Source organism: Anoplopoma fimbria, chromosome 1 (assembly GCF_027596085.1).
Source record: "Anoplopoma fimbria isolate UVic2021 breed Golden Eagle Sablefish chromosome 1, Afim_UVic_2022, whole genome shotgun sequence".
Taxonomy (NCBI): domain Eukaryota; kingdom Metazoa; phylum Chordata; class Actinopteri; order Perciformes; family Anoplopomatidae; genus Anoplopoma; species Anoplopoma fimbria.
In genome coordinates, this window is record NC_072449.1 from 7,070,952 (window position 1) to 7,097,281 (window position 26,330).

Below are 26,330 nucleotides of genomic sequence, written 5' to 3' on the forward strand. Positions count from 1 at the left end.
AAATCAATGCCCTGTACAACAAAACCAATTTTAATGAGATAAACGCTGCGCTTTCTCTTTTATTGTTAGGAACTGTTGAAGCCTACATTCATGAATCATTCCTGGATACTCTCCAAAGGATGTAATGTATTGATTTAGTGTCATTTCAAACAAAAGTCTCCACTGTTTCCAAATTGTTAGTCATGTTGATAGCACACAAAGGATTAAATTACATTTTAGTAATAATATTTCCAAACCTCTAATGGCAGCATTAAAAAAAAAAACACATTAACCATGAATATGTTATTCATTTATTTGATGCTAGAGGGCAAATAATCAAAAAAGGTATGTATTAACATAATTTATTCTCATCAGTACAGTATGTAAAGAAATAAATGTAATATCTCGGCAAATACTTTCCAGCTCTCTCTCAATGTGCAACTTGAGATGTGTGACTGGAGTTGGAGTTGACAGACGACATGTACAACCAGGTTGTTTGACAACTAGCAGTATGCAAAAAAATATGAGTTTCCCAAACTCAAAATGGTAAACTTGCAAAAGTGCTCTTCTGTGTGATCATTCTTTTCACAAGTCAAGTCTGTACACATTCGTTCAGTACACTTATTACCACTATCTACTGATTTAGACTCACTAATAATCAGGTACAGTTTCTAGCAGTCACAATGAGGAAATCTATGAGATAGTGCTGCTCTCCAATCTCTCTCTGGTCCCGCCAAGATGACATGTCCCATGATTCCATTCTGATCAGAGCTGAGCTGTGCTGACCCGACATGGCAGGTCCAGGTCTCAGTGGCAGTCTCTGCAATCTTGGCGGAGCTCCTTCAGTGAGCTCAGCCAGCTTTGAGAGGCTGCATTGTGCTCCCAGGTCCAGCATTGGAAATGTGCCCTGGGAGAGCAGGACTATAAATTAGTCAGAATAAGTTAACGGCAGGCTGCGCTGGGCTATCCCCCATGGTTATCGGCAGAGAGGGACCTGCCCGGAGGTTGGTGCTCTTAAATCTTCCATCATTGCTGAGGCAGCCTGATCCAGGCATGGACTCGAGCCATCAATCAGGGCCAATGCTCACAGCTAATGGGTTATTCAAGGTTTCTTGCAAATGAAACAGACATCTTCATCATGTAAATCAAGTATGCAAAACAGCACTAACCGCCACATTATCTTGCTTTTTTTTCATTTTTTTATCAAACAGCATTTACAGTCATTTGTCTGCAAATAGTTATAATCTGATTAAAGCTTGACATGTTCTGTAATGGCTATTCAGCTATTCATTCTTTGATTACCAGTTACTGCATTTGATCTAACCATTTAAACAAGTATGTTAGAATTCCAGTTAGCATGATTTGAGGTAAACTTGAGAATATCACATGATCGTAAACGACATAGCTTCTTTCCCACTGACAGCCAACTACAGTATTCCTACGGGAGCTGTTCTCCCTGCGTTGCTATTTTTAGCGTTAAAGCCGGCAGTTGTTTCATGAGCAGAGGATCAAATTTTGAAGAGTCTGGCTTCACAGCAGGTGTGGATTGGATTGATGGGACAAGTAACACAAAACTAGCATTAAGGCAACCTTTCGCTGAACCCTGACCTAGAATATGAATAGTAGCATAGCAAGCACAAGCATGGCTGTCAGAAAATATCAAATTCAACGGAGGAAATGCTTCCTCCAAGACAAGATGTTGTTGTTATTGGATTTTTTTCCAACATTAAGATCCTCAATGGTTTTATGCCTGTTTTCATTCTTTAAACTCTCATTCACACTTTGAAAGGCAAAATAATTGCCAACCCTGCTCAAGATTTCAGAATAACACTGTACATCAGTTCCCCCTCTGCCCACAAATGAATTTAATTAGTTTGTGAGAAAAAGACAGTCAAACTGCCTCAGTGCACCCCAGTCTTTGAAACACAAGATCGTTTTTCGACTACACCAATGACACAGCCTCTAATTGTTTTTTTTCAACCATTATATTTTACTGCTTCTCTGTCTGAGTGGTAAGAGAAACGAATAAATTGAGCATAATATACAACCGAATAATTGACTATATAGTATGAATACTGTAATGAAAGATGTGCTTTAAATGTCGTTGAGGTATCTTAATTTTTGAAAAATAAGAATTGTTACACCTTTGATTTATGCATACATTCAAAAACCCACACACACATACACACTTACTGGAAAAGGAAGTATGGATGGAAGGAAAATGTCCAACCAACCAAGAACATTTTGGTTGAATGTTTGACCTAATGTCAAAATCTTTGTTCAGTTCTAAAAAATGTCCGTTTAGTCCTATTTTGAACGCAAATGGTTGTAAATTGTGTTTATATAAAGGCATGTTTTTGTACCACTAATAGTACCTTGGATTTTTCCTACGATCCATGAATTATATAAATGTATAACATCGCAAGCTGTCAGTTTACGTCAAAATATTCCAGAGAAACGAAGCCAAACTGTACATTTATTAAACTTTGTGATAATGTTATGATTTTTTCGGGCCTTGAAATCCAAAACCAGGACTATGAGAGAAGCTGAACGTCAGAGAAAGCCTAAGATCACTGGCTCCTGGCTTATTGTACTTCAGAGGCAATTATGCCTGTGTGAATCAATGCCCACAGATTCAAAATTCACTTTTAATGACACCTTCAGGCGAAGCTTTTTGGGGGTCTGTGACAGTAACATCAATAATGATTCACTCCAGTGATGTGTCTTCCAACGTTCCCAAGATATTCCTGAAAACTGTTCTGGGCTTTACCAAGCTGGTCGGAGAACAATGAATTCATAAACGAAAGCGAAAGATTGGACATACCAGGACACTCCATCTCCAGAGAGGCTCTCTTCCCTACCGACTGGAGAGTACATCAAAATGTTGCCACAAAGCAAGCAAGGAAAAGATTCTGTTATTATTGGGTCCTCTGGAAATAGGAGATGGTCCAAGGGAGCTCAGGAGTCAGAGGGAGACTCGATAACAAACTTGGAAACATGCCCTCGCTTCATCTTTGACTCAACTTTACAAATCTGAGGGAGAGAGAGAAGAGGAAGCATTTGAGAGCCTGCCAGAGCTGATGTCTCTAATATACTTGTCAATGCCAGGGTTTGAGTAATAAATTGGTTCAGTGCCTATTAAAGTATTTTATAGCCCAAACCATGGTTATGCATTTCAACACATTTTAACCTTTTGTTAAAAGGTAATATAAATATATGTTTTCCCATTATTGTATGTTATATTAATTTAATCTCACATGTAAACTTGTACCCCTAAAAAACTGAAATACTGAATACTGCCTAGAATTAAACCTGAAGAGCCACTAATTTCAATTTGTTCAATTAGAAGAACGCACTCAGTATTTGGCTACAAGTTGAGCGTGAACGTTATTTTTTCTTAACAAAAGTGAATTTAGTTAAACAAGGCCTTTTGTAATTAGCGTTATCAACATAATAATAAAGAAGGGGGAAAAAATATATTCACTGTAAATAAAAAATAAATACATTGTCTTGCTGCCAGACACAACTCCCTTGGTGCCTTTTTGTTCCAATTGCTGCCTTCTGAATCATCTGAAGGTTTATTATTAAAAAACAAATGATACTTCACAACACAAATTAAGCTTGATTCACAGGAAGGTTTAATGAGGCACTCTGTGTCCTCATGTAATAACGTAGAGGTGTTACATGTATAGTACAATGTGTTTTTATTATTTTAAAGCTGATGCACTAAAATAATCATGTTTTTAAGAAGTTAGAATTTATTGTATAAGTAAGAGGGAGAATTTTCATCCAAATTCTTAAAAAAAGGGCTAGGATTTAAGATTATTTGGAGATCTGAGGAAATAAATCCATATATGCTTTGTATAGTAACAGTATGGGCATTGCTTCTTAGCTCCTTTATAACCGTAAAATCATACTTTATCATATTAATAAAGTTTATGATGATAAAAAGGGACAGTCTGCTCTGTGTTGTCCAGCACAAGTTCATAAAACCAGTGGGAACATTAGAATGTACTGTCTGATCCCTCTGAGGTGTACTGATGTTCAGATCTCTCATCCTTTTTATCACACACACACTGCCTTTTTCTCTGACACACTCAAACCCAGTACAGAAACATATTGGTTCAGCCCTCCCGCTTCACCTTTCGGGGGTAATGATGTTAGTTCAACAATCAGAACAACAATTTTCACACATGACATCGTTGCTGTGATTCTTTATTAATCAGGGGCAGGTGTTCCCTTCACAGCTGGTTAACTTGCGCTGATGTGAAAGGCTGTCGAGCTTCATTGTCTGCCATTGGCTGCAGATTAGACTAAAATTGATCAGCACATAAAACAATGAGAGCTGTAAGCTGCGGTATTGTTTTTGTTTTCATGCGTGTGTACATCTGTCAACCATGTCAACTGACAATAATGTGCTCTGCAGTCAGTTCTGACTGGAGTCTAAAGTCATGCTAGCGGCTTGTTAGGCTGCAGGCTAATTGGGCACAACAGTGCTTGCCCTAAATAACGTTAACATGCTAACATGCTCACAATGCGTTAGCGTGCTAGTATTTGGTAAATAGCACAAAGAACCGCTGAGGCTGATGGGAATGTCATAGTTCTGGTGTTCGGTTATAAACCAAAGTGTTGGACCTTTTAAAATTGTATTAATTCAGCTAAATGTTCCTTGAAAAAAGAAGTTAATCTTCCATGGCCCAACCCATCTGCAATGGGTAAAAGCCAAAGAAGCAATAAATAATTTTAATAAATGCATTCATCATATCCCAAACAAGCATTTATTGCTCTGTATATTCTGCACATTACTGCAATATGAATTTCAGCTCCCCTTAGCTGGCAGCCCTTGACACGCTTCTTTTATTTTTCCAAACATTTTCTTTTAAAAATGTTTAGCACTAAGATGCTGCACCAGCCTGTTTGAGGGTCTGAGAATTTGGCAGGTTATTGTTCTATACTGTGTTTTCCTCTGTTTATCTCCATCACCATACATACAGGAGGTGCTTGTTGTACATAAATGAGAGTGACAACACTGTCATTGCGACCTTGCATGCATGACAGTACCTGGCAGCCACTGTAAAGCCCTTCTATAACTGTTGTTTAGTTATTTTTCTTGGCACTACAGTGTTTGCTTGTCGCTGTCATGAAAAGCAAATAGCCTACTGCAGCAGCTGCATTAAACCATGAAGACCGTTTCTCGTATTCATCTGTCATTCCTTTTTCCACACAACTGACATCAGCCCTCAGAAGCATGAGACTTCAGTTTGAGAAATTGGACAATGTGTCAGGGCAATCTGAAAATAGATTGTTTGGAAATGTAGTGCCCATGAAGCAAACACACACATACACAAACCCCCAAATGCAATACTGGATCACAGACAATTTGCCTTTTTATAAACCAGTGTGGCTCAGTAAAATGATTCTGGGAGTCCTGCTGTTTATTCCCCCAAAACTACATATTTGCAATTTATATGCGTCTCTATTACTGAGCCCCTCAAAAATACAGTCTGTGCAGCTGATGCAGCGTGCATCACTGGCTGAGTGAAGCATAAGCCTCCATAGAAGCAGCGTTCCCTCAGATGTATTTGAATAAGACATGATGCCAGTTTATTTTTGTAACATCCCCCACCCCAGACTGTTGGCAAGCAATGGCGTTGTGACTAACCCTCTTTCATTTTCCACATTAGGTATAAAAATAAAAAAAAAATGCTGGCTCTGTGTCTGTTCAGTTCAGATTGGAGTCAATGAGATCAAATTATCAATACGTGTACGGTATTAACCATTTCACACATGAGCAAAACCGCAGCATTGTAAAGCACAGCGGTGGTCTACCACTGGAGGAGCGTATCCTGCTGTGAATCTGAATGATGTGCATCCAAATTAGAGTTCATTACTTGATACTGACACACTTTTCCTCAGCTGCATTTTTCAACCCAAGCTCTTTGATGTTAAATAATGAATAGACGTCCAACAGCCACACCACTCGCAGAGGTGTCTGGAGCCAAGAATCGCTTTAAGGCACTGACTGTTAGAGCCTGTCCAAATGGCTATGTTTAAACCTGTCTGAGACTGTCCTTGAATGTCTCATGCTGGTGTGAGTGAGAGAAGAGAGGATGGGGGGGGGGGGGGGTACACACTGTGAGGAACACAAAGAGACAAACATCCGCAATCTGTCATCACTGAATCATATTCACCGATCTGTTCTTCTTTCGCAGGTCTGGACTCGGTGTTGCCCGTCTGCGGCAGAGGAAGAGGAAATGGTCGGCTGAGGTGTCGTGGAGGACGTCACCGCCACGTAGCTCGTCCAGTATGCAGTGTGGCCTTCCCAGCTGCGCATCACCTGTGGTGCCATAATCCAGTTATAACTGTGGGTGAGCATCCAGAGGCTTTTTTTTTTTCATTCACATGGATGTATTAATTATATGCAAGCAATGTCATTAAACGGGCATGCCACTGATTTCACACTTCAAGGTCAGTTCACTGGTCACAAGGAGAGTACTGCTGAACCTGCCACTTCAGTTTTATAATGCTTTCTGTGGCTCAAGAGGAGCTTTGTCAAGTCTGAGAAAATCAGCCTGATGATGTCATAGTGATGTCATTAGGGCAATCTCAGCTTTGAGAGATATTGGAAAAAGCCTACGTTACAATCTTGAGGTGTGGAGTTTGAAAGATGTGGGCATTTACCAAACACGGTTTAATAAAAGATGCTATCCAATTGCCTCATGGGAAATTAGGAGATGCAGTAAAGCCAGTCTGTACTTGCAGAATGACTCCCCGTTCTGTTGTTTTTGGGATTAAAAATGACTTGGGCTGAGAGTTAATTAGATCAAAAATGAGGTAATTTGAGGTTTCTCCCATTAACGAAAGCTTTCATTTTTCAAACAGAGACACTTCCCAATACCAAGGGAATATTCACAAGGTCAAGAAAATCCATTTCACATCAAATGTAAGCAATAGTTCTTCTAGCATTTGTAAGCAGGTCTGAAAAGCTTTACATGGTCCCAACTTTTCATTAAAAAAAAATTAAAAAAAATGTCTGTTGCCCCATGTTGCCCTTCAATATTTGGCTGCACACTGATGCACTTACTGTGGGTGATGTCATTTTCTGTACAACTTACCGTACTATATAACTATGCAGAGCCACGCACAATAATAATTTCCACAGAGCACTTCACCATAAATCACCTCTCCACTAAAGGAAAGAAAATACAGCTTTACAACTCTGCAGAACAAATATCTTTATCAGTAGAAAACACGTATAGGTGAATGGTGTGTCAGACACACCTGGTTGCTTGGGCGTTAATGGTATATTTATTTACAGAGCTCAATAATCATAATTGGCATATACAATTATGTTAAGCCTCAATATACAGCTACCTTCCCCAGCAGTGGGAAAAGGATCACTGTGGGAAATGTGATGACTTGCTTCCTCATGTGTAAAGCTGTAATGAATACGCCAAACACCTGTGCTCATATTATGTCTGTTTTTTTCTCCTTTGTGTAATTGAGCAGATCAGTTAATAAATGCATTTTTCCAGTTAGGGCTTGGCATAATGCCAGCAGCCTATTAAGGAGGAGGAGAGACAGTCCCTGGGAGACACGGGGAGGTCTGTTATCCTTAAATTCAATGTAAATGAGCTACCGGTGGCAAGAAGTGGCAATGGAGTAGGCCCAACAGCACAGGGAGTGGACACAATAATAAGGCTGTCTGAAATATAATGATGCAATCCAAAAAAAACAAACGAGAATAAAAAAGTTTGTGGGATATTACCTTATATGGTGTATTTTCATGTCATTATGTTTTTTAGTTTTTTTATATATAATATCTCAATATCACACAATGTAGAATCAACTTCTATAGGCTGAGTAATTTTCATTTGTCATCAAAAAAAAGCTGGAGGAAAATTAAATGAATTGGTCTCATTCTCGAAACATGAAATTTGCCCATTATATGTTAACAGAGTAAGAAGTGTGTTTAAGTGCTGGGTACTTTCACCCCAGGTTTTGAAAGGCCAGATCCTACGTTTTTTATTAAATCATAAATTTTATTAATGCCTGAACAGCAATTGTCCAATCCTAACTTAACAACCGTAACCAGGCATCGTCTGTCAGATAAAAAAGCCCCGTTTCTGGTTCGAGCTTCCGTTTATTTGTCCAGACCTTGATGCTATCAGAGTTGGAGGTAATGTTAGCAGCTGTATCTGATCATTATGGTACAGTATTTGGTTGACAGTCCGGATGAGTCAGCTGGAAACATTAAAATGTCAGCCTGAGACATTGTTTTCAATCAACTCGTTCAGCTAATGTTACTTGATTAATTATCTTACATTAGATGGCTACAGGTTATAAAATCAGTTTCAGTTGGAAAAGTCTAAATCAGACTGGTGTAGCGTAACAGTAACCAAGGCGGGGCACAGCATAGACATGTGCTAGTAATGTATTTACTGTATTACTGTATTTACGTTACATATATAAATACAACATTGGAACACATTAAAAAACTCAGATTTTGTTAGTCCAAAGACCTGCTAGATTATCTCCTGACCTGGTGGTGGGTGGTGCGTTTATGGAGACATTAATGAATAGAGTGAAACGCATTAAAAGACCTTTCACTACATTTGATAGTTCTAGCTGGCTCCAATCCTCATCTAGTATTTGGGTTATGACCTACACCTTAGTTTGTGCCTCGCATGTATCAGCATGCCTTCAGGCAACAGAAGTAACCATTGGTTTCACCAAAAGATAATTAACTGACAATCTTTGGAAAAACTCAGAATGTAATTTAAAAACCGTTACTGCTGTTGTAGCGGTAAACGTTTCTGGTAACCTCTGTTGCCCAAATGTATGCAAACAGAAGAGAGAAACAAACTGGGACTATCATTGACCCATTGTTTACATTTAAATCACAAATTGCACCTTTACCTTTTAAAAGGTTACCATTAAGAGAAGAGAAGTGCAAGTTTATATAAAAAGTTGAAAAACCTTTTAATGAAAGTTTTCCAGCTACTTAGAGAGACCTGCTACCATCCTATTAATCAAATTGTGACAAAGCTTCATCAATTACATTTTCAAGTTGAATTTGTAAAAGCTATTTCAATTAATTCACAGTGAATGTCTTGCATGCTGTAATTTGATTTTTCAAAGGGATACAAAGTTGAACCAAACATTTTGGACTCAGAGGGAAGGGCACATATCCCAAACAGTCCAGCCTCAGTCTGGTGACATTGTTTCCTGCCATTTGGCTGGTGAATAGTTACAGCACTGGGCATGAAGTCACTGCCTCCTCCTCAGTGATGGCACCGATGAGCTCATTGGGTTGGCAGAGGGCACAAGCTCCTGCTCCATAGCCTCCTCTGGTAGATTTGACCCTCCTTTTGTTGGCTGTGGCACACTTAATTTTTTCATTACCTTTTATTCTTTTTACTTCTTACATTTTTCTGCAAAGGACGAACAGCATCTGCTCCGTCATCTCACTCTTAATGTGTTTGGTGAGGCTGTAATGGCGCTGTGACCGCTGCAGAATAATAGTCTATTTTCTTTTAAAAGCTCAGAGTAAACCATGACATAATTTCCTTCAATGATGCTTTTGATCCTTATGAATATGGGTGTCTTCTTGTGCCTCCAAATCCCCAAGTGATGGAGATTTAGCCACTTTTATGTTTGCTTGAATGGTGGAGATATTAACACAAACGTGGACATTTTATGGCTTTTTCTAAAGATGTTCCTGTGTGTTACAAAATGCAGAATGATAACACATCCAACTTTTTTTCTCCAGGTAATGCCGAGCCAGATAACCAATCCTGGAGATGCCGAAGAGAAGAGATATTCTTGCCATCGTGTTGATCGTGTTACCCTGGACTCTGCTCATCACTGTTTGGCACCAAAGCGCTATAGCTCCACTCCTCGCCATCCGCAAGGGTACGCAGTGCACCGCACTCCACAGGCAATATCTAACGTGAAGTGGGTCCTCCAACCTAAAAACGTACTTCAGGTTTAGACAACAGGCCGTTCATTTAGAGGCACTCACTAACCATGACCACCAGCTTCATCAGGGCTCAATGACTCTTGTGCAGCCATTGTAAACCTCATCAGTGTGGATTGTTTGGTGTTTGATGAAGACTGAGAAGTTACTGATCCACATATACTCTCATTCATCAAGGAGTTATATCGGATATTCAGTTTGTCAGTTGAATAGAATTAAGTGCTCAGCTTTGTCTAATCTTTCATTTTTTCTTATTTTGACAATAACTTTTGTTCTACGAAACATTTGCAGCCTATCCACTTTCAGGCCTTGGCCCATTTATCCATATTTCACACAGCATGCACTGTGAAGCAGCATGTCCACAATTCATTTATCCATTTAAGGTTTAAACTATTTCCCAATTTCACTCATTCAAATTCAGTGCAAATTCATTTTTAGAGTTTGTTCGGTAAATCAGCAATTTGAAATAATAAATGTCTACTCAGTTAGCTTCACAGAATATCTTCCATCCACTTGTAATATCACAATTGCACACCAGTGTGAGTCATTAAGACACACACTCATGAGCCTCCCAATCATCCCCCAGAGACCACAAACCAACAGTGTGAAATGTCAAGTGTTCTGCAGAGTAAACAAACCCATTAGAGCCACAGCAAATCAATATAGCTCTTTGCCCTCTTCTTATAATGTCACGAATCAACACACAGGGGTTAACAACCAAAATAAGTACACACAATTGTCCTGAAGCAGCCTGGAGTCAACAGAAACTACAAATTATATTACATTATTTGTTTTTACAGCCAACCTACACACCTAAAAAAGTGTCATTAAAAAAAATGTGAGTACTAATACTTTTCTTCCTCACCAAATTCATAGGTTTAAGGACAAAATTGTTGTCAATTTAATAAAAATGTATACATAGAAAAAAAGGTGGCGAGTGTTATCTGACACAGCTCTGCCCGCAGACCTCCTTTTGTGTGCTCTTAAAGGAGAAGCTAGAGGTTTTTTGGCAGCCTTTGTCAAACATCTGGTCATCAGTAGATTATGTTAATCTATGTGCTGCAGAAAAACCCTCCTTATGTTGGAGGTGAGACTGGAGCTCGGGCAGAACAGTGACAAAGATCGCCACTGTGGCACAATTAAAATAAACGTTAATGTCTCTATTATCATGTTCTATCCATCTTGACCAAACTATTGGGACTACAGTATCACAGCCTTTACCTCTAGAGGAGTCAGTTTGTGTCATCTTATTCACAGCTGTTTACATGCAGGTCTTTAGTGGTCACATTTTTCTCACTTATACATTCAAAATGATATTAACGTTATTTCAGAAGAAAGAAACAAGAAAGCAGTGTGTTTGTAGCACAGCATTCACTACTGTAGTGCTACAGCTGCTGGGAGATTTGGTTATTATTTCTGTGTTGTGTCAAATGCTCAACATGCCCACAAAAGTAGTCCACGTAAAAAACAAATTTAGTTTCGTAACTGTTTAGTTTGCATTTGGTGTTACCTGGATTTTCAGTTTCCAGATAACCAGCGGGCATAGAAGTAATGTATGTATATTTGCGTTGAGCAGAAGAACCAAATAATCCCCAAAAACAATTTCCAACCTTTTCCATGGAGTCATTTAAGAGCCAAAAGATCTTGGTAGTGGAGTGTTTAGTCCCGCCACAGTTAATCATAGCATTTAAGGTCATGTTTAGGGATCTCTGGGGCAATATATAGATATTTTTAATAGAATGAATGTGAACACTAGGACTGATTTCAGCTACATAACTACATTGCAGCAAAGTAGTAGTAGTAGTAGTCTTAGTAAGAAGGGACATTGAGGGGCAGGCAGAGGATGAGGGAGTTTTTGGTGGACTCTGAAAATAAAAAGACAGCATGTCTCCTGGATCCACATACCCACATTTTTCTTCCTTCCGAAAGAAAAAGCCCAAAGGCAATGCTGGGGGAATAGCAGGGCTCATCTCTCCCCTCCCTCTCCTTTGCGCTGTCTCTCTGTCCATCAGCTGTGTTATCCTCTCACGGTGCCTGCTTTCACTTTTTGCAGCCTGTCACCACCTAGTAAAAGAGATCTTTATCATTCCAGAGAGGCTTGCAGTCCGCCACCACCGTCTCTCAGGTACACTTTACCCCTATTGGGTTTAAGTCACCTGAGGCAAATATACAAAGGGCAGCCCAAGGTTGCACTAATGCCTTACATGTCTTCTTATCCCCAAATCTGCAGATGATGGTGTCGAGGGCAAGAGGGAGGCAGGTGGCCAGGCACAAGACTCCAAGGAATACTGTGCCTCAGATAAGGACATTGTGGAGGTGGTGAGGACAGAGTATGTGTACACACGGCCTCCGCCCTGGTCCGATGTGCTGCCCACCATCCACATCATCACCCCCACATATAGTAGACCGGTGCAGAAGGCGGAGCTGACACGCCTGGGAAACACCTTCCTCCATGTTCCCAACCTGCACTGGATCCTGGTGGAGGACTCCCAAAGGAGAACGCCTCTGGTCACGCGGCTCCTCCGAGAAATGGGACTTAACTACACCCACCTCAATGTGGAGACGCCCAGGAACTATAAGTTGCGAGGTGACACCCGGGACCCCAGAATCCCTAGGGGGACGATGCAGAGGAATCTGGCCCTGCGGTGGCTGAGGGAGACCTTCAACGCCAACAGCAGCCAAGCTGGAATCGTCTACTTTGCGGATGATGACAACACATACAGCCTGGAGTTGTTTGAGGAGGTCAGAGTTGCTCTACACTCATGTTTATTTAATGCATTTTTTTACAAAAAAATGCAAGACATGGAACATTTAGAGTATAGGTTGAACTTTACAAAATGTATCTGAATGCAGTGGTGTCCCTTACACACCCTGTTCAAAGCGGGACTGTTTCACCATTAATCTGCCTTGCTGGTCTTTATGAAAGGTACTGAGGCAGAATGGGGGGACAGAAACTATATGTGTAGGGGGCTATCGGTGTGTTTTTATAGATCCCAGGGTAACTACAAATGAAAGTAATTTCCATATCCCAATTTCCTCTAACTTTAACCTTACTTCTTAAGTATTTACAACTTAAATCATCTAAACTTTGGATGGTATACCTAAGTATAACCATTTCCTGTTTCTGCACTGACCACTAATGAAAATTCTCAAGCTGAATCCACCTTTCAAACGCTGCACCACTTGAGTTTCAGAAAAACAAACCCTGTGCAGAGCACACGATTGGTAATTCAGGGGGTCTGGGAGATTAATTCATTGATTCATTCCCAGCAAAAACACAGAGGACAGCCTGTTATGCCTGTTTAGAAAGCTAGAAAGCTCAGCAGCCACTCTGCTTAAAGAGGAGTGACTGGAATTGATCAGGAAGGCCAACAATCAGTGAACCCTAACCAATATGTTATGGTGCTAAGATCCAGTAAAATAAAACTGACTGCACTTTTGAATGTGCTTGAGGAAAGAAGATTAAATATTATTTTGTTCTTTTGACGTTTAAGTGCAATGCATAAAGATTTGTTTGAAAAAAGTTTTGCCAATGATATTCTCTACTGTACATGTAAATTCCTTTTGAGGTTTTATTGTAGAGAAAAAAAATGCACAAATGTAAATGTCAACTTTTTGAAATTCTTGTTTTCTTTCGGATCCCTCCCTATAGCTGTAGTTCAATATAAATATTTAGTAGGTAAAACATAGAATACACCATATGGCACTCCCCAGCCATATACTCTATACTCTACGCAGCTGCAGTATGTTATACAACTATAAATTCACTGTAACACCGTAAGCATTTCTCTTGCTCTTAACAAGCATAGTCAGTGATCTTGAGCTGGTGGAGAGACATTCGGGCATGTAATCAGTACAATCTCAGTCCATCCATCTCAACATCGGTTGAATTACCTGAGCAGACACGGTCTAGGTCTTTTGAGTATTAGCCTCAAGTCTTGTTAGTAGCGCAGACGGGTACCGAAGTAAATGGAGCGCCGGGTATTGACGGGGCCTGTCATTACCTTTCTCTGGGAATCAGCCGAAGTGCTCTGTCTCCCTCAGAGGCCCTCCATCACCTCCAACGGGCCTATTTATGGGTCAGAGTAACGGCCCTGAGGGGGAAAGAGACAGACTCAGAGAGGGAGAGACAGAAAAAGAAAAAGAATGCAAAAGAAAGAGGAGGTGACAGCCAGTTAGACAGAAAGCAGGGAGTGGACTGCAACAACAAAATAGCTTGCTGACACCATAGTAAAAAATCAGTAGTTTGCTGACACCATAGTAAATATTCAGTGTCTCAACAGCTTGAAAACAAGATAGGCATTTAAGCCTCCAGTGTGGAGACAAGGTTTTAAAGATTGATGTGCACTGCTCCATATGTTAGAAAAAGACTCGTCCTTTTCCCCTGGTTAATCTTAAATGATCCAATTCATTCCTTTTGAGCAGTTGAAATACCTTTTTAACTCTAATATTTGAAAAATTTAAAGAAATAAGAGCTAGGTACATGTTGACGAGCTGTCAGCTTCACAACGAATGAAAATACCAACAGAAAATAGTCAGATCCTGCACATTGGTCCTTTTAAATTACATCAACTTCAGTCAAAGATATACAACTGTTATATCCAGGCAGTAACATCACATTGTTTGCGGCTGATATGCTAACTTAGCCTAAAACGATGTGGCATTTATAAGACTAAACCATAGCTAACTGCTAACCACACATGCAGAGCGGCAGGAATTCTCCTCAGTACAATTCAGATCACTTATCACTATAGTCTGCAGCAACAAAAGAATGTAACTGGAATTGTTGTAAATTAACTAACATCATATCCGCTGCCAGAGATTTTGGTGCATAGATTGCTTTTATTACCTTCTATTCATACCCACATTATGGCAATCAGTCTTTCATTCATGCACTTGTGGCTCTGGCACATTAAAATTAACTACTTTTTTTGTTGGTCATGCCTTAATAAAAACATAAAAGATTTATTTCTCACTGTGCTCAATTTCAACCTTGAAGAATAAATGTCAACAGCATAAATCCAAGAGAATGGAGCGATCACATAATCAGAATGTCTGCAGTAAGGCTGAATGATAATCACAAAATCAAATATCATAACATGCCAGTACCGACATTACCATGATATTTGACTATTGCTGCTTCGATTATATTTTTACAGATGAGAAACTATCATGATTGTCATAATTTAATATATATATAATGGATTTACAAAAAGTTAAAAAATATAAAGTTTACTTTATCTGTTTAATCATAAATCTAGATAACTATAGCACATTTCTGTTGTTTGGACAAAGACTTAAATCCCCAAACTCCTCAAATGGCACCAATGGACGACTATTCTGTTCTGTTCCTTCCTCTCTGCACCCTTAAGGACTCATTAATACCTGGATGCCGCCTTCTTTTCTCTTTGAGGATTTGGGATTTCTGTTCTTTGTTTTGCTTTTCTGAAACACAGCCACTTTGTCTCCGAAGGCCTCTCACTGAGTGGAGCAAGGAATAGATCTTAAATACACACACAGGTATTCAAATACAAAGTTTAGCAACAGTGAACAAAAAAAATAAAACTCTGTACAAACAAATCATATTCACCAGAATGGGGCAAGAGGAACGTTGTTGCGTTTTCATTTTGCTTGGGTGCGAGAAGAAGAGGGATGTGTGCTATTTTACTCCGGCTCATATTCCCACTAGAGGCGGCAGGCGGAACACTCGTTTTCACATTTTCAGATGGGAGAGTGATGAGCCCCTTGACATCGCCTGCAGAAAGTATGATTTATGCTTCATTTGAGTTGTACCTACTGTATATCTATGAAGGGAGCAGGCATGGGTATGTATGTTTGGGCAAAATGGGTTGGTGGCTGGATCCAGTTGTCACCTGTCTTCAAAGAAACTGACAAAACAACCTTGTGGACGGTACTTACTGGAGCTTTTCAGCATCTCACAGACGGTTTTGTGAACCTGTACCCAGGTGTTGAAACAGGAAACAGATTGAGCATTGCTGCCAAACCATATGTAGGCCACATATGAGACAGAAATATGATCCTCTGTATACATTTATAGCAGCACAATCACATGGATGCATATAAGCACTCAATCTCTCTTCCACCATCGACACCCAGATCTCATTGAGACCGAATGTCCTGCCAAATCTTATCTGGGTTCCTGGCACGTTTTTGTTTTTTTTCCCCCAAAGCTAAAATCCACAGATTCCAATAAGCCCCCCCCCAACCCACTTCATGCTGTTCACACTCTGCAGCTCTATGATCCCCTGAACTGACCACACAGTATCCCATCAGAGATAACACACACACCAATCTAATATAGCAGATCATGTGCAAACGGTTATCTTCATGTTATTTACACACATATTAAAAATACACAATGCACACTTTAACAAATACACGCTTGGAAACAGGCTTTCATTGCAAATATAGACATTTTCTACATGCATGCTCTTATATTCAGGTAAGAACTCTTCTTTATCATATACTATATACACACATACTAGATACTGTACATGCGCTTGCACATTTGTTTTTAAATAGACCTTCCCCCAAACAGGCACGAGAGTCATTATTTCTGCTGCATTGAGTTTGATTAAACATCTCTGCTGTTTCCTGTTCCCTCACTGTAAAGACGTACATTTCATGTCTGCAGCAGGCCCTTCTGGAATGGCAAAGGCTAACTGAGAAAAAGGGTGGCAAGATCGTTTGATGCTTGAAGATTAAAGGACAAAAAGAAAAAGAGGATGGCAGTGCTCTCCCGTAAAGAATCTCTTCAGCCAACCAGCGACTAGGGCCACTTGCTCTAATGGCTTGGCTCCTTCAAAACCCTTTTGGCACTGTACTCCCTTTAAAGATGGTTGTATCTAATTATATCATTGTAGAGCAGCTGTTGAACAATGTATGTGATCTGCCTTCATCTAGTAGTTAGTCTGCTGCCCAGGGCACAAAGGGCTTGGTCAATATTCACCGTCTTTCAGAATGAATAATCGCTTCAGCTCTAAAGACCCTCCGTCCACACTCTGCTGTACAGCTGGCAGCAGATGCTCAAATAATGTGTCTCACTGTCATGTATGCTTTTTTTCAGATGACTAATTTACTCTCTTCTCCCCTCCACTTTCTCCTCTCGCTAGATGAGATCCACTCGGAAAGTTTCAGTGTGGCCTGTGGCCTTTGTGGGCGGCTTGCGGTACGAGTCCCCCAAGGTCAATGCAGCTGGAAAGGTCTACGGCTGGAAGACAGTGTTCGACCCCCATCGGCCCTTTGCCATTGACATGGCTGGCTTTGCCATCAACCTGAGGCTCATCCTCTTCAAGCCGCAGGCGTATTTTAAGCTTCGCGGGGTGAAGGGCGGCTACCAGGAGAGTAGTTTGCTCCGGGAACTTGTTACACTCAACGACCTGGAGCCTAAAGCAGCCAATTGCACTAAGGTAATCCCCTTAAAGCACCTTGACTTAGCAGTTAGTAGTTAAAGTTAAACTATACATGAGGATGGTAAAAAGTTGTGAAGGAAAAGTATTCCGATCCTCTACTTAAATAAAATTAACAATGCAGAAGTACTCCATTAAAAGTTTAGATACATAACTTTTTTTCCAGTTCTTTTTTTCCAGCACTAAATATATAATAAGAAATTATATATTTAGTGCTTACATAATATAAAGACTCAACTTTTTGTAAGAGGTCACAAGTCAAACAGTTTGGGAACAACTGTATTTTATAGGCTTATTATACCACTTTATATTGTACCATCTTGATCTGTAAAGTACAGCTGTAGAATAAAGCAGCGGAGTAAAAAAGTGCAATACTTTTCTTTGAAATGGAATAGAGTAAAGGTGATAAGCAGCAGAAAATGGAAATTCCTACTTCCCACCACTTGCTATAGCATACTAATGACACAACCTTGATAAGCTCTTGCTAAACCTGCATGCTGAACCATCTAGGAAAAATATATTCACCTATAATTCAGATTCAGAGGAAAGAAAGTGTAAATAATTCACAATCTATCATTGAATATCAATCTTTACAACAGAGAGAAATTTTATGTTTTCATAACTTATGTAAGAGCAAACTTTGTAGCTGTATGCAAACACACTTCCATGATAATGCAGTGCTGTACTCATAATCAAAAACACAAGAGGGTGTGAAACTACAACTTCCCATCAAAAAATAAATCAAGAGAAACTACTTCCAACTCAGGAATAGCTCAATATTTGGGAAATATGCCTATTTGCCTTCTTGCCAGGAGTAATATAAACTTCAGAGCAGCTGGTAGGCAGATTTTGTTCAGATGCAGAGTAGCTTCCAGTCTTTATGCTAAGCTAAGCTAACAAGCCTGACTATGCTTTGGGTTTAGGACACAGTAATGAGAATGGGGGTATTGATATTCTGATCTAACTCTCTGCAAGACGTTAAATAAGTGCATTTCAAATGTGTTGAATTATTTCTTTACAAGAATGTAATTGAACCACAGCACTTTCCTGATATAGCGAACTTGTTATTTAAAAAAAGTCCTTGCAACATTACATTATCTTTTCACTGATCACCAATCAAGTGGCATATGATGTTTTGATGCCTCAAACTTACTTGATTAAGCGTCCTGAGCTGGGAAAGCTCCAACATATACAGAGCAAGAAATCCATGCATTTGTTGACAGAAAAATCTATGAAAACATGATGATTTTCTGATGGTCAGAAAGAAAGTTAATGCAAAGTTCTTGCTGAAAAGTTGGATATCATTGATTATAGTTCTCACATTGCCTACAATCACTCTTTCGCATACACACACACACACACACACACACACACACACACACACACACACACACACACACACACACACACACACACACACACACACACACACACATTGCACTAACAGGCTCGGGGGCAGCAGCAGCAACGTTTTCCTCCATGTCCACTCCTGCTTACGACCCTTGATCTGCATGGGTCACATCACTAAGCCTCTCTCTGGGCAAAGAGGAGTCAGCCAGAGGGCTTTAGCTAGCCAAGATCCACAACACAATCACCCCTACACACACACATACACACACAAACACACAAAGAGAGAAAGAGAGGGGAAAGGAAGGGAGAGAGATACTTTGAGCCAGCTTTTTCTCCTGCTCTCCCCCAGCCTTTCAGAGGGGTAAATGAAAAGAGGGGATTCAGGGAACGGCTGAGAGAGCGGAATTGGAGTTGGGAGGAACGGGGAGGTAGGACCGTCACACTGATTACAGATGAGCACAGGGACGGACAGAAGGGCGGAGGAAGAAAGAAATGGAACGTCGTGCATGGGCATCTCTCTTCCTTATAATCAAGCACTTCCGATGCAAGTGACTATTAACCTCCCCCTACACCTGAGCAAAGTAGGAGTGGGCTCCTGGCACATCTCAAACACGCCCCATGCATAATTCATGGCCGACACTACAGCGAGATGAAAGTAAGGAGGGTTCCAACACAGTGAAGAGAAGGGGAAATGAGCTTGACTCTTCTTTTTATTTCTCACCTCCTCCTCTGTTCCCATTGTCATCCTTTTCCTGGATGTTTGTCCAAATGAACCCAATCTGAAGGCTCGCTGGCACAAAAGCATACCCAGAAGAACTATGCAAAGAACTGTAGCGCTACTGCAAAGGCAAAAGCTCATATATATATATGCTCTGTCAAAATGTCTTCAGTTGGCTGTCATTTGAAGGTAGCCATTATCCTATGGGCAGGAGATGACTTTGCTCAGGCCAAGCTGAGAGGGCTGTGTCATATTTGGTCCCTCTTCACTCCCTTCTAATGCCTGTTTCACGCTCAAGTAGCTCTTTACATGCAGACAGCGCCTTTGGCAATATATGTACTGTAAGAGCTAGAACCGGAATCGACTGTTTTGAAGAACATGAGGCAGAGTGGGAGCTGAAAGGGAGAGCGGACTCGAAGAGTGCATTAAGGGAACAGCATGTTACTAATGTTGCCATTGTTTGTGTTTGTTTTTCTCACCAGATACTTGTTTGGCACACGAGAACGGAGAAACCCGTCCTTGTAAACGAGGGGAAAAAGGGATTCACAGACCCCAATGTGGAGATTTGACTGCTCCTCCTCAGACCTCGGTAATTAATAATGTTTTATTTTGAAATAGCTTCTTTTGCAGGGAAAATGAATATGTGATGATCATTTACACCGGGTCTTACAAAAGAGTAGGTCTTTATTTCTACGTCATATTACATTGGGCATTCATTTTCTTCATATGCTCTTCTGTTAGGGCACAATTACAGCAGCTGGTATTCATTATTAAATGCCACCTATGAAATAAACAGGTTAAATTAACATAATTAAGGCGTAGCGCGCTTTCTGAGCATATCTTAATCCTTTCTATTGCAGGTGGTTGGCCTTGGACCTGCGGAGGAGGAAAGCTGCGAGTCTCTTGATAAGTGCAACCAGCGCTCATGTCTTAATCATCAGAAAAAAAAGGAAATGGGGGCCTTTGAAAGAGGATTTAATCCTCTTGACTGAATCTGACATTTTTAAAATATGGACTAAAACAGTACAAATGTACCATATTAAAGCACAGATTAGTAAGAGGAGGATGTTATTTGTCAGGTCTACGACTGAAGTGCAGAGGAGACGACATAAAGGACGCCTCACAGGGTCAGCGCGGAGAGACGTGACCTGCACCGTCACGGTACAACGGCCCGCTGACGACAACCCGACAAAAGAGACAGCACAATACGTCAAGCATACAGCCAGCGGAGTCAACCAAACAAGCAGGTTAAAGAATATCCTTCACCTCAAAAACACTAAGGAAATAAATCACACATTGCTTGGATCTGCACATTGTTCAAGAGAGAAGTTTGGATTTAAAGGACGGTCTACATCATCAGCCTGGATACAAAACACGAGTCAAAGGACAAAATATGTCTTTTGTGGATTTTCCTTTGTGCAAACACAAACATAGCAAAAGGAAAGAATGTTCTTTTTGATAACTATAAAAAAAGTTTGCTTTAATTTAATTTAATCAGTTTGGGTGTTTCACAAGCACTTGACTTGCTAGTTCAATACTACTGACTCTTACCTGCATTTACTCTTGGGTTACCATTGTTCATTTTATGGTGTCATTATAACTCATGCATTTAAGCCACCCCCCCCCCCCCTGTACACTTGAAGAGAGACTGCGGTGAGAAACGAACCCCTTGTAGTGCTTTGGAGCTGAAAATCAAATTCCTGACACTTTTTAGCACTTAACAAATATATACAGTAGATGTTCCTTTGTGACAACATGTGTAAATAGGAATTCAACTTGAGAACAATCAGATGATTGATGACAAATTTTGACAAAAGCATTGTACCTACTGTATTTATATGTAAAAATAACAAAGTCTCTTCTCTTCTCCCCCCGGTGAATTCCTGACAACGACACACGACAAGGCACAGGTTCTAATAGCACATCACCAATTTCGTTTGGTAATAGAAACTCCAGTTTGTGACGCATTCATAATAAATAGATGAGAACGTCAAGTCAGCTACGCGGTAGACTCACGAATGTTGTCCTAATTGCCATGTAAGCTTTCATAAAACGTGTCATTTTTTGACTTTGCAGGGACAATTGTGTGTCATTTTAGAGAGCTAATATTTCCCCTTGTCTATGCACGCTCATCTGTCCAAGAGCCATCCAATAATAAGCATCAAAGCCCAGAGAATTAGATTTCCACTGTGCTTATCAGTCCCTCTCCTCTCTAGATTTAAACTTTACTATGATGTGAAGGAGACAGAATTCCCTAAAACATAAATTCAAATGCTCAGGCTACATCTGCTGATATTTAATACAGCTCACCTTCCAACAGCTGGTGTATGTTATGAAGGATAGATTTAAATAATTTATGCATGGCCACAAGTATTTGGGTTTTATAAAAACTTCGACTCCCATGTATGAAATGAGAGAATACACTATACTCTCAAATGACAGCAGGCTAAAGAAAAGCACAACAATTGACCTTATTTTTGCTAATAAACGTAGCAGCGTTGACGCGCCATTTTCAGTATTATGGATTGATGTCTCATGATTTTTATTAATATTATGATCCATCTGTTGTACATTAACTGGATCACAGAAGGGAGTCACCGCACCTCTAACAATAGACATCAGCAGCTATGATGCTGTCTGTCTGAACACTGTAACAAAGTTATTCTACACCTAGTATAATAAAGTTCCCTTCTACTTGATAAATCAGCCGTCTAGAGTGGTGGTTCTTATCTAGCATTGCCCAGCAGAAGTAGCTGGAGATAATTCAACACTGAGCCTTTGTATCGTTGCCAGATTATCTCTGTGCACCCGCTGCCCCTTCAACAAACACAACCCAAAATACACTGCTGCGGTATGAAAACGTACAAAGACGTTACGGCCTCTCGGGCTCATCAGATGGGGAAACCGTGCTATTACATATTTCTCTTGGAATATGATAAGATTCACATTTGGGCAATGGCTGTATTATATCTCTCATCAGACTGGCTGTTTTCATTGACTGCATGATATTACACTGCACAGGGACCGGCCATGGAGATCACACAGACTATCTTTGGATTTGTTCTACTCTTCAACTTGCCTCCCATTATTTATTTAAAATCAAATTTAATATATTTATTCATGTATTTATTTCAAGTGAGGATGTGCATTTGAATCATAGCAGTGTTTGCCCTTAAATCTGTATTTTCCAACTGCTCTCTAAAAAAAAGCATGCGCACAAACTTAAATTGTACACATAGATTATCTAACAGATCAATAATAGGGTTGTGCTACCATCGCAGACACACACACACACACACAACACCAACACACCATCTTCTTTATTGCTTTGCTGTTGATCTAAGTTCTACTTGAGTGGTCATTATGGACTTTTAATCTATATTACTGAATCCACCTGAATTGTTTTTAGTGCTGAAACAAATTAAGAGTCCAAAATGCAAAAAAACACCAGCGTTTAAAAGACTTAATTTGAACACCAGTTGAACTTGAAATTGAGTATGTTGTATACCATGTACCTTTTAAACTAAAATAAACTCTTATCTTACGTTGCTCTTGTCAAAATGCAAGCAAACCAGTGCATGTTTGACCGTACAGGTCAGCATGTGGTTGGATTGGTTGGATAAGATTCTGTGATGTTAATCTCTGTGGTGTTTCTTGAAGCAGCAGAACAATTCAAAGGGCTTCACCTTGTAAGTGATGTTGTTACAATTTTTGTCAGACATCTGATTTGGCATGTTTCTGACTTCAACAGATGACGTATCAAGCAATATCTAATGCTCACAAGGAATTGACCAGAATCAAACTACTGATACATCAACTTTAGCAGTGCAGGTCATTCAGTATTTAATGTCAGTGAATGAGCATTACCCTCTGAGGGGCTTCTCTAAGGCACAATACACACAAGTCCTCTCTTTTTTCCTCATCTCCACTGTCATCCCCCAGCCTCATGTGATTCACATTTTATGCATGTGACTCTTAAGGTTGTTTATTTGCCACAGCAATTCTGTCTCAGAGAAAGATGTTAGTTGAATCATGAGAAATAAATAACTGAGAAGAACCTCACCTTGTGTCTGTACACTGTGTGGTGTTCTAGCCTTCCAAGTGTGTTTCAAACATCTGACATTTTGATATTTTCATTGATTTTCCAGTGGTTTCGTAAAAAAAAACGTGGCCAGTCCTTCATATGCTACAAGTACCAACTAAAATCTTTTTAGTTTAATTAAAAAAAATATAAAACCAGGGTCGGTTTTGGAGCAGGAGAGGCTTTATATGTTTTGTAAATCTTCTATGTCTCTGTTTGCTGTCCAGACTGATAGATGAACAAAGAGACTTGAATTGGTAACTATGTTACAAAAAATAATTGATAAAAATGTCATAGTATGCGATAGACAAATCATAGCATGGATCGGCCATGAAATGTCATAGTATAATATGCCATAAAAATAATGATAGTAATATTGTATGTCATAGAACATTGTGTATTTAAACTGTCAACACAAAGTCATAGTATAGTATGTCATAAAAAATCATAAAATAGTACACCGTGAAAAATACATATAAATATTGTTCAGGAAATATGTAAAAAATGGCACAGTGTAATATGTCCTAAAAAAAGGTTATAGCATAACATGCCATGAAAATGTTTAATAGTATGTCATAGTATTGTATGCTATAAATAATATCATAGTATAAGAAATATACAAATATATTTCATAAAAATGTCAAAGTATAGTAATCCATGAACAATTTATAATATAGTATGTCATTAAAATGTCATAGTTATAAAATGTGTCGTGAAAAAGCCATAGTATAGTATGCCATGTATGCGCTGCAACTGACAATTATTCAGTATTGATTTTCTTATCAATTGGACAATAAAATGTCAGTAAAAGTAGTCGAAAATGTTTCTCAAAATTCAAGGTGATGTTTAGTTATATAAGATATTAAGTTTGATATGATATAAACAGAGAAAAAGGAGTAGATCTCAAATGTTTTTAATTGCTGAAAAACAGTTTTCTTCATCATATGGTATGCTATGAAAAAAATAATAATATAGTGTGTAATAAAAATGTTATTCCTTAGTACGGCATAAACATTACATTAAAAATGTCATAGTATAGTTTGTCATAACAAAAGTCATTAAAATATAATACCATAAAGAGTATCCCTTAAAAAACAGTATTGAATGTCATAAAAAATGATATTCATGTCATGAAAGATAATAATTTTGTATATCCTAAAAATATCACAGATTAGAATCTCAAATAAAGATGTCAATGAATAGTATGCATGAAATGCCATTAATTCCATTAAAAATAATACTTTTGTATGTCATAAAAATATCATAGTATGGTATTTCATGAAAAAAGTATTACAAGATATCATAGTATAATATGTCATCAAAAATCATAGAAACGGTCACAGTGTAGTATATCAATTTAATTTCATATTTTATTACTTTAAAAAAATGACTTGTATATAATGAGTTAAATAGTATCCCACAAAATGTAGTAGAGAATTGTATGTCATCAATATGCCATACAAAAGTCATAGTAAAGTATGCCATAAAAAATACTATAGAATGACGCAAAAATATCATAGTACATAAAAAAAGTAATTGTACAGTATGCCATTAAAAAAGTTTAGCATAGTATCCTGTGCGACCTTCAATCATATGCTTGCTCCCTAAATTGTCACTCAGTCATCAAAACTTTGAGAAAGCATATTATAGCAGTTCTCATAGTAGCTGTTTAAGTTTTAATAGTATTTTTGTAGTAGCAGTTATTGTTATAGGTATGGTATGTTATTGTAGTTATAGTTTTTGTAATAGTAGGAACAAAGAATGTCAGTTCCTATTTCCTCCTTCTCTTCTTTTATCCCCAGATAAGTGAAGAGTTTCTGGACCAAAGCTGAGGATGACAGTTTCTTCACTCCCTTCATCCACATGCTTGTCTTTTTCTTCTACTGTATGAATGTACTCAAAGGGGTCACAAGGGAATCATGTCTGCCGCATTTACAAAAAAATCAAAGAAATGGTGGTTTTCTGTTTGAAAAGCACCTCCTTCTATCTCTCCAAATGAGGAGCATGTTTCATATTGCCTTGTCCACTTCTGCAGTGGTGCACCTTACACAGTTGTCTTCACAATCATGAGGACTCAAACATGGCCCTGGCGCCATACAAACTGGGATCCAACAAACAACGCCACTAATGCTACGTGCACGTATAGTATGTCGGAAAAAAAGTCATAGTATAATATGTCGAAAAAAAAGTCATAATATAGTATGTCAAAAAAAGTCATAGTATAGTATGTCGAAAAAAAAGTCATAGTATAGTATGTCAGAAAGAAGTCATAGTATAATATGTTGAAAAAAAATAAGATAGTATGTCGAAAAAAAGGTCATAGTATAGTATGTAGTATGTCGAAAAAAAGGTCATAGTATAGTATGTCGGAAAGAAGTCATATTGTAATATGTCGAAAAAAAGTCATACTATAGTATGTCGGAAAAAAGTCATAGTATAGTATGTCGAAAAAAAGGTCATAGTATAGTATGTCAGAAAGAAGTCATAGTATAATATGTCGAAAAAAAATAAGATAGTATGTCGAAAAAAAGAGTCATAGTATAGTATGTCAAAAAGAGTCATAGTATAGTATGTCGAAAAAAGTCATAGTATAATATACTGAAAAAAAAAATAAGATAGTATGTTGAAAAAAAAGTCATAGTATAGTATAATATACTGAAAAAAAATAATAAGATAGTATGTTGAAAAAAAAGTCATAGTATAGTATGTCGAAAGAAAGTCATAGTATAGTATGTTGAAAAGAAAGTCATAGTATAGTATGTCGGATGTCTGTGACTGTGTTGCTGACTGGGG

General features: G+C 38.9%; 1 protein-coding gene across 1 annotated transcript; it reads left to right on the top strand.

The window, feature by feature from the left end:
• The first annotated feature begins 9,782 nt into the window (after positions 1-9,782).
• On the top strand, positions 9,783-20,025 carry b3gat1a (beta-1,3-glucuronyltransferase 1 (glucuronosyltransferase P) a). Its single transcript, XM_054602389.1, has 4 exons — positions 9,783-9,894; positions 12,189-12,700; positions 17,092-17,388; positions 19,939-20,025. Exons 1-4 carry the CDS (start codon positions 9,783-9,785, stop codon positions 20,023-20,025), a joined length of 1,008 nt encoding a protein of 335 aa, XP_054458364.1.
• The last annotated feature ends 6,305 nt before the right edge of the window (positions 20,026-26,330 follow it).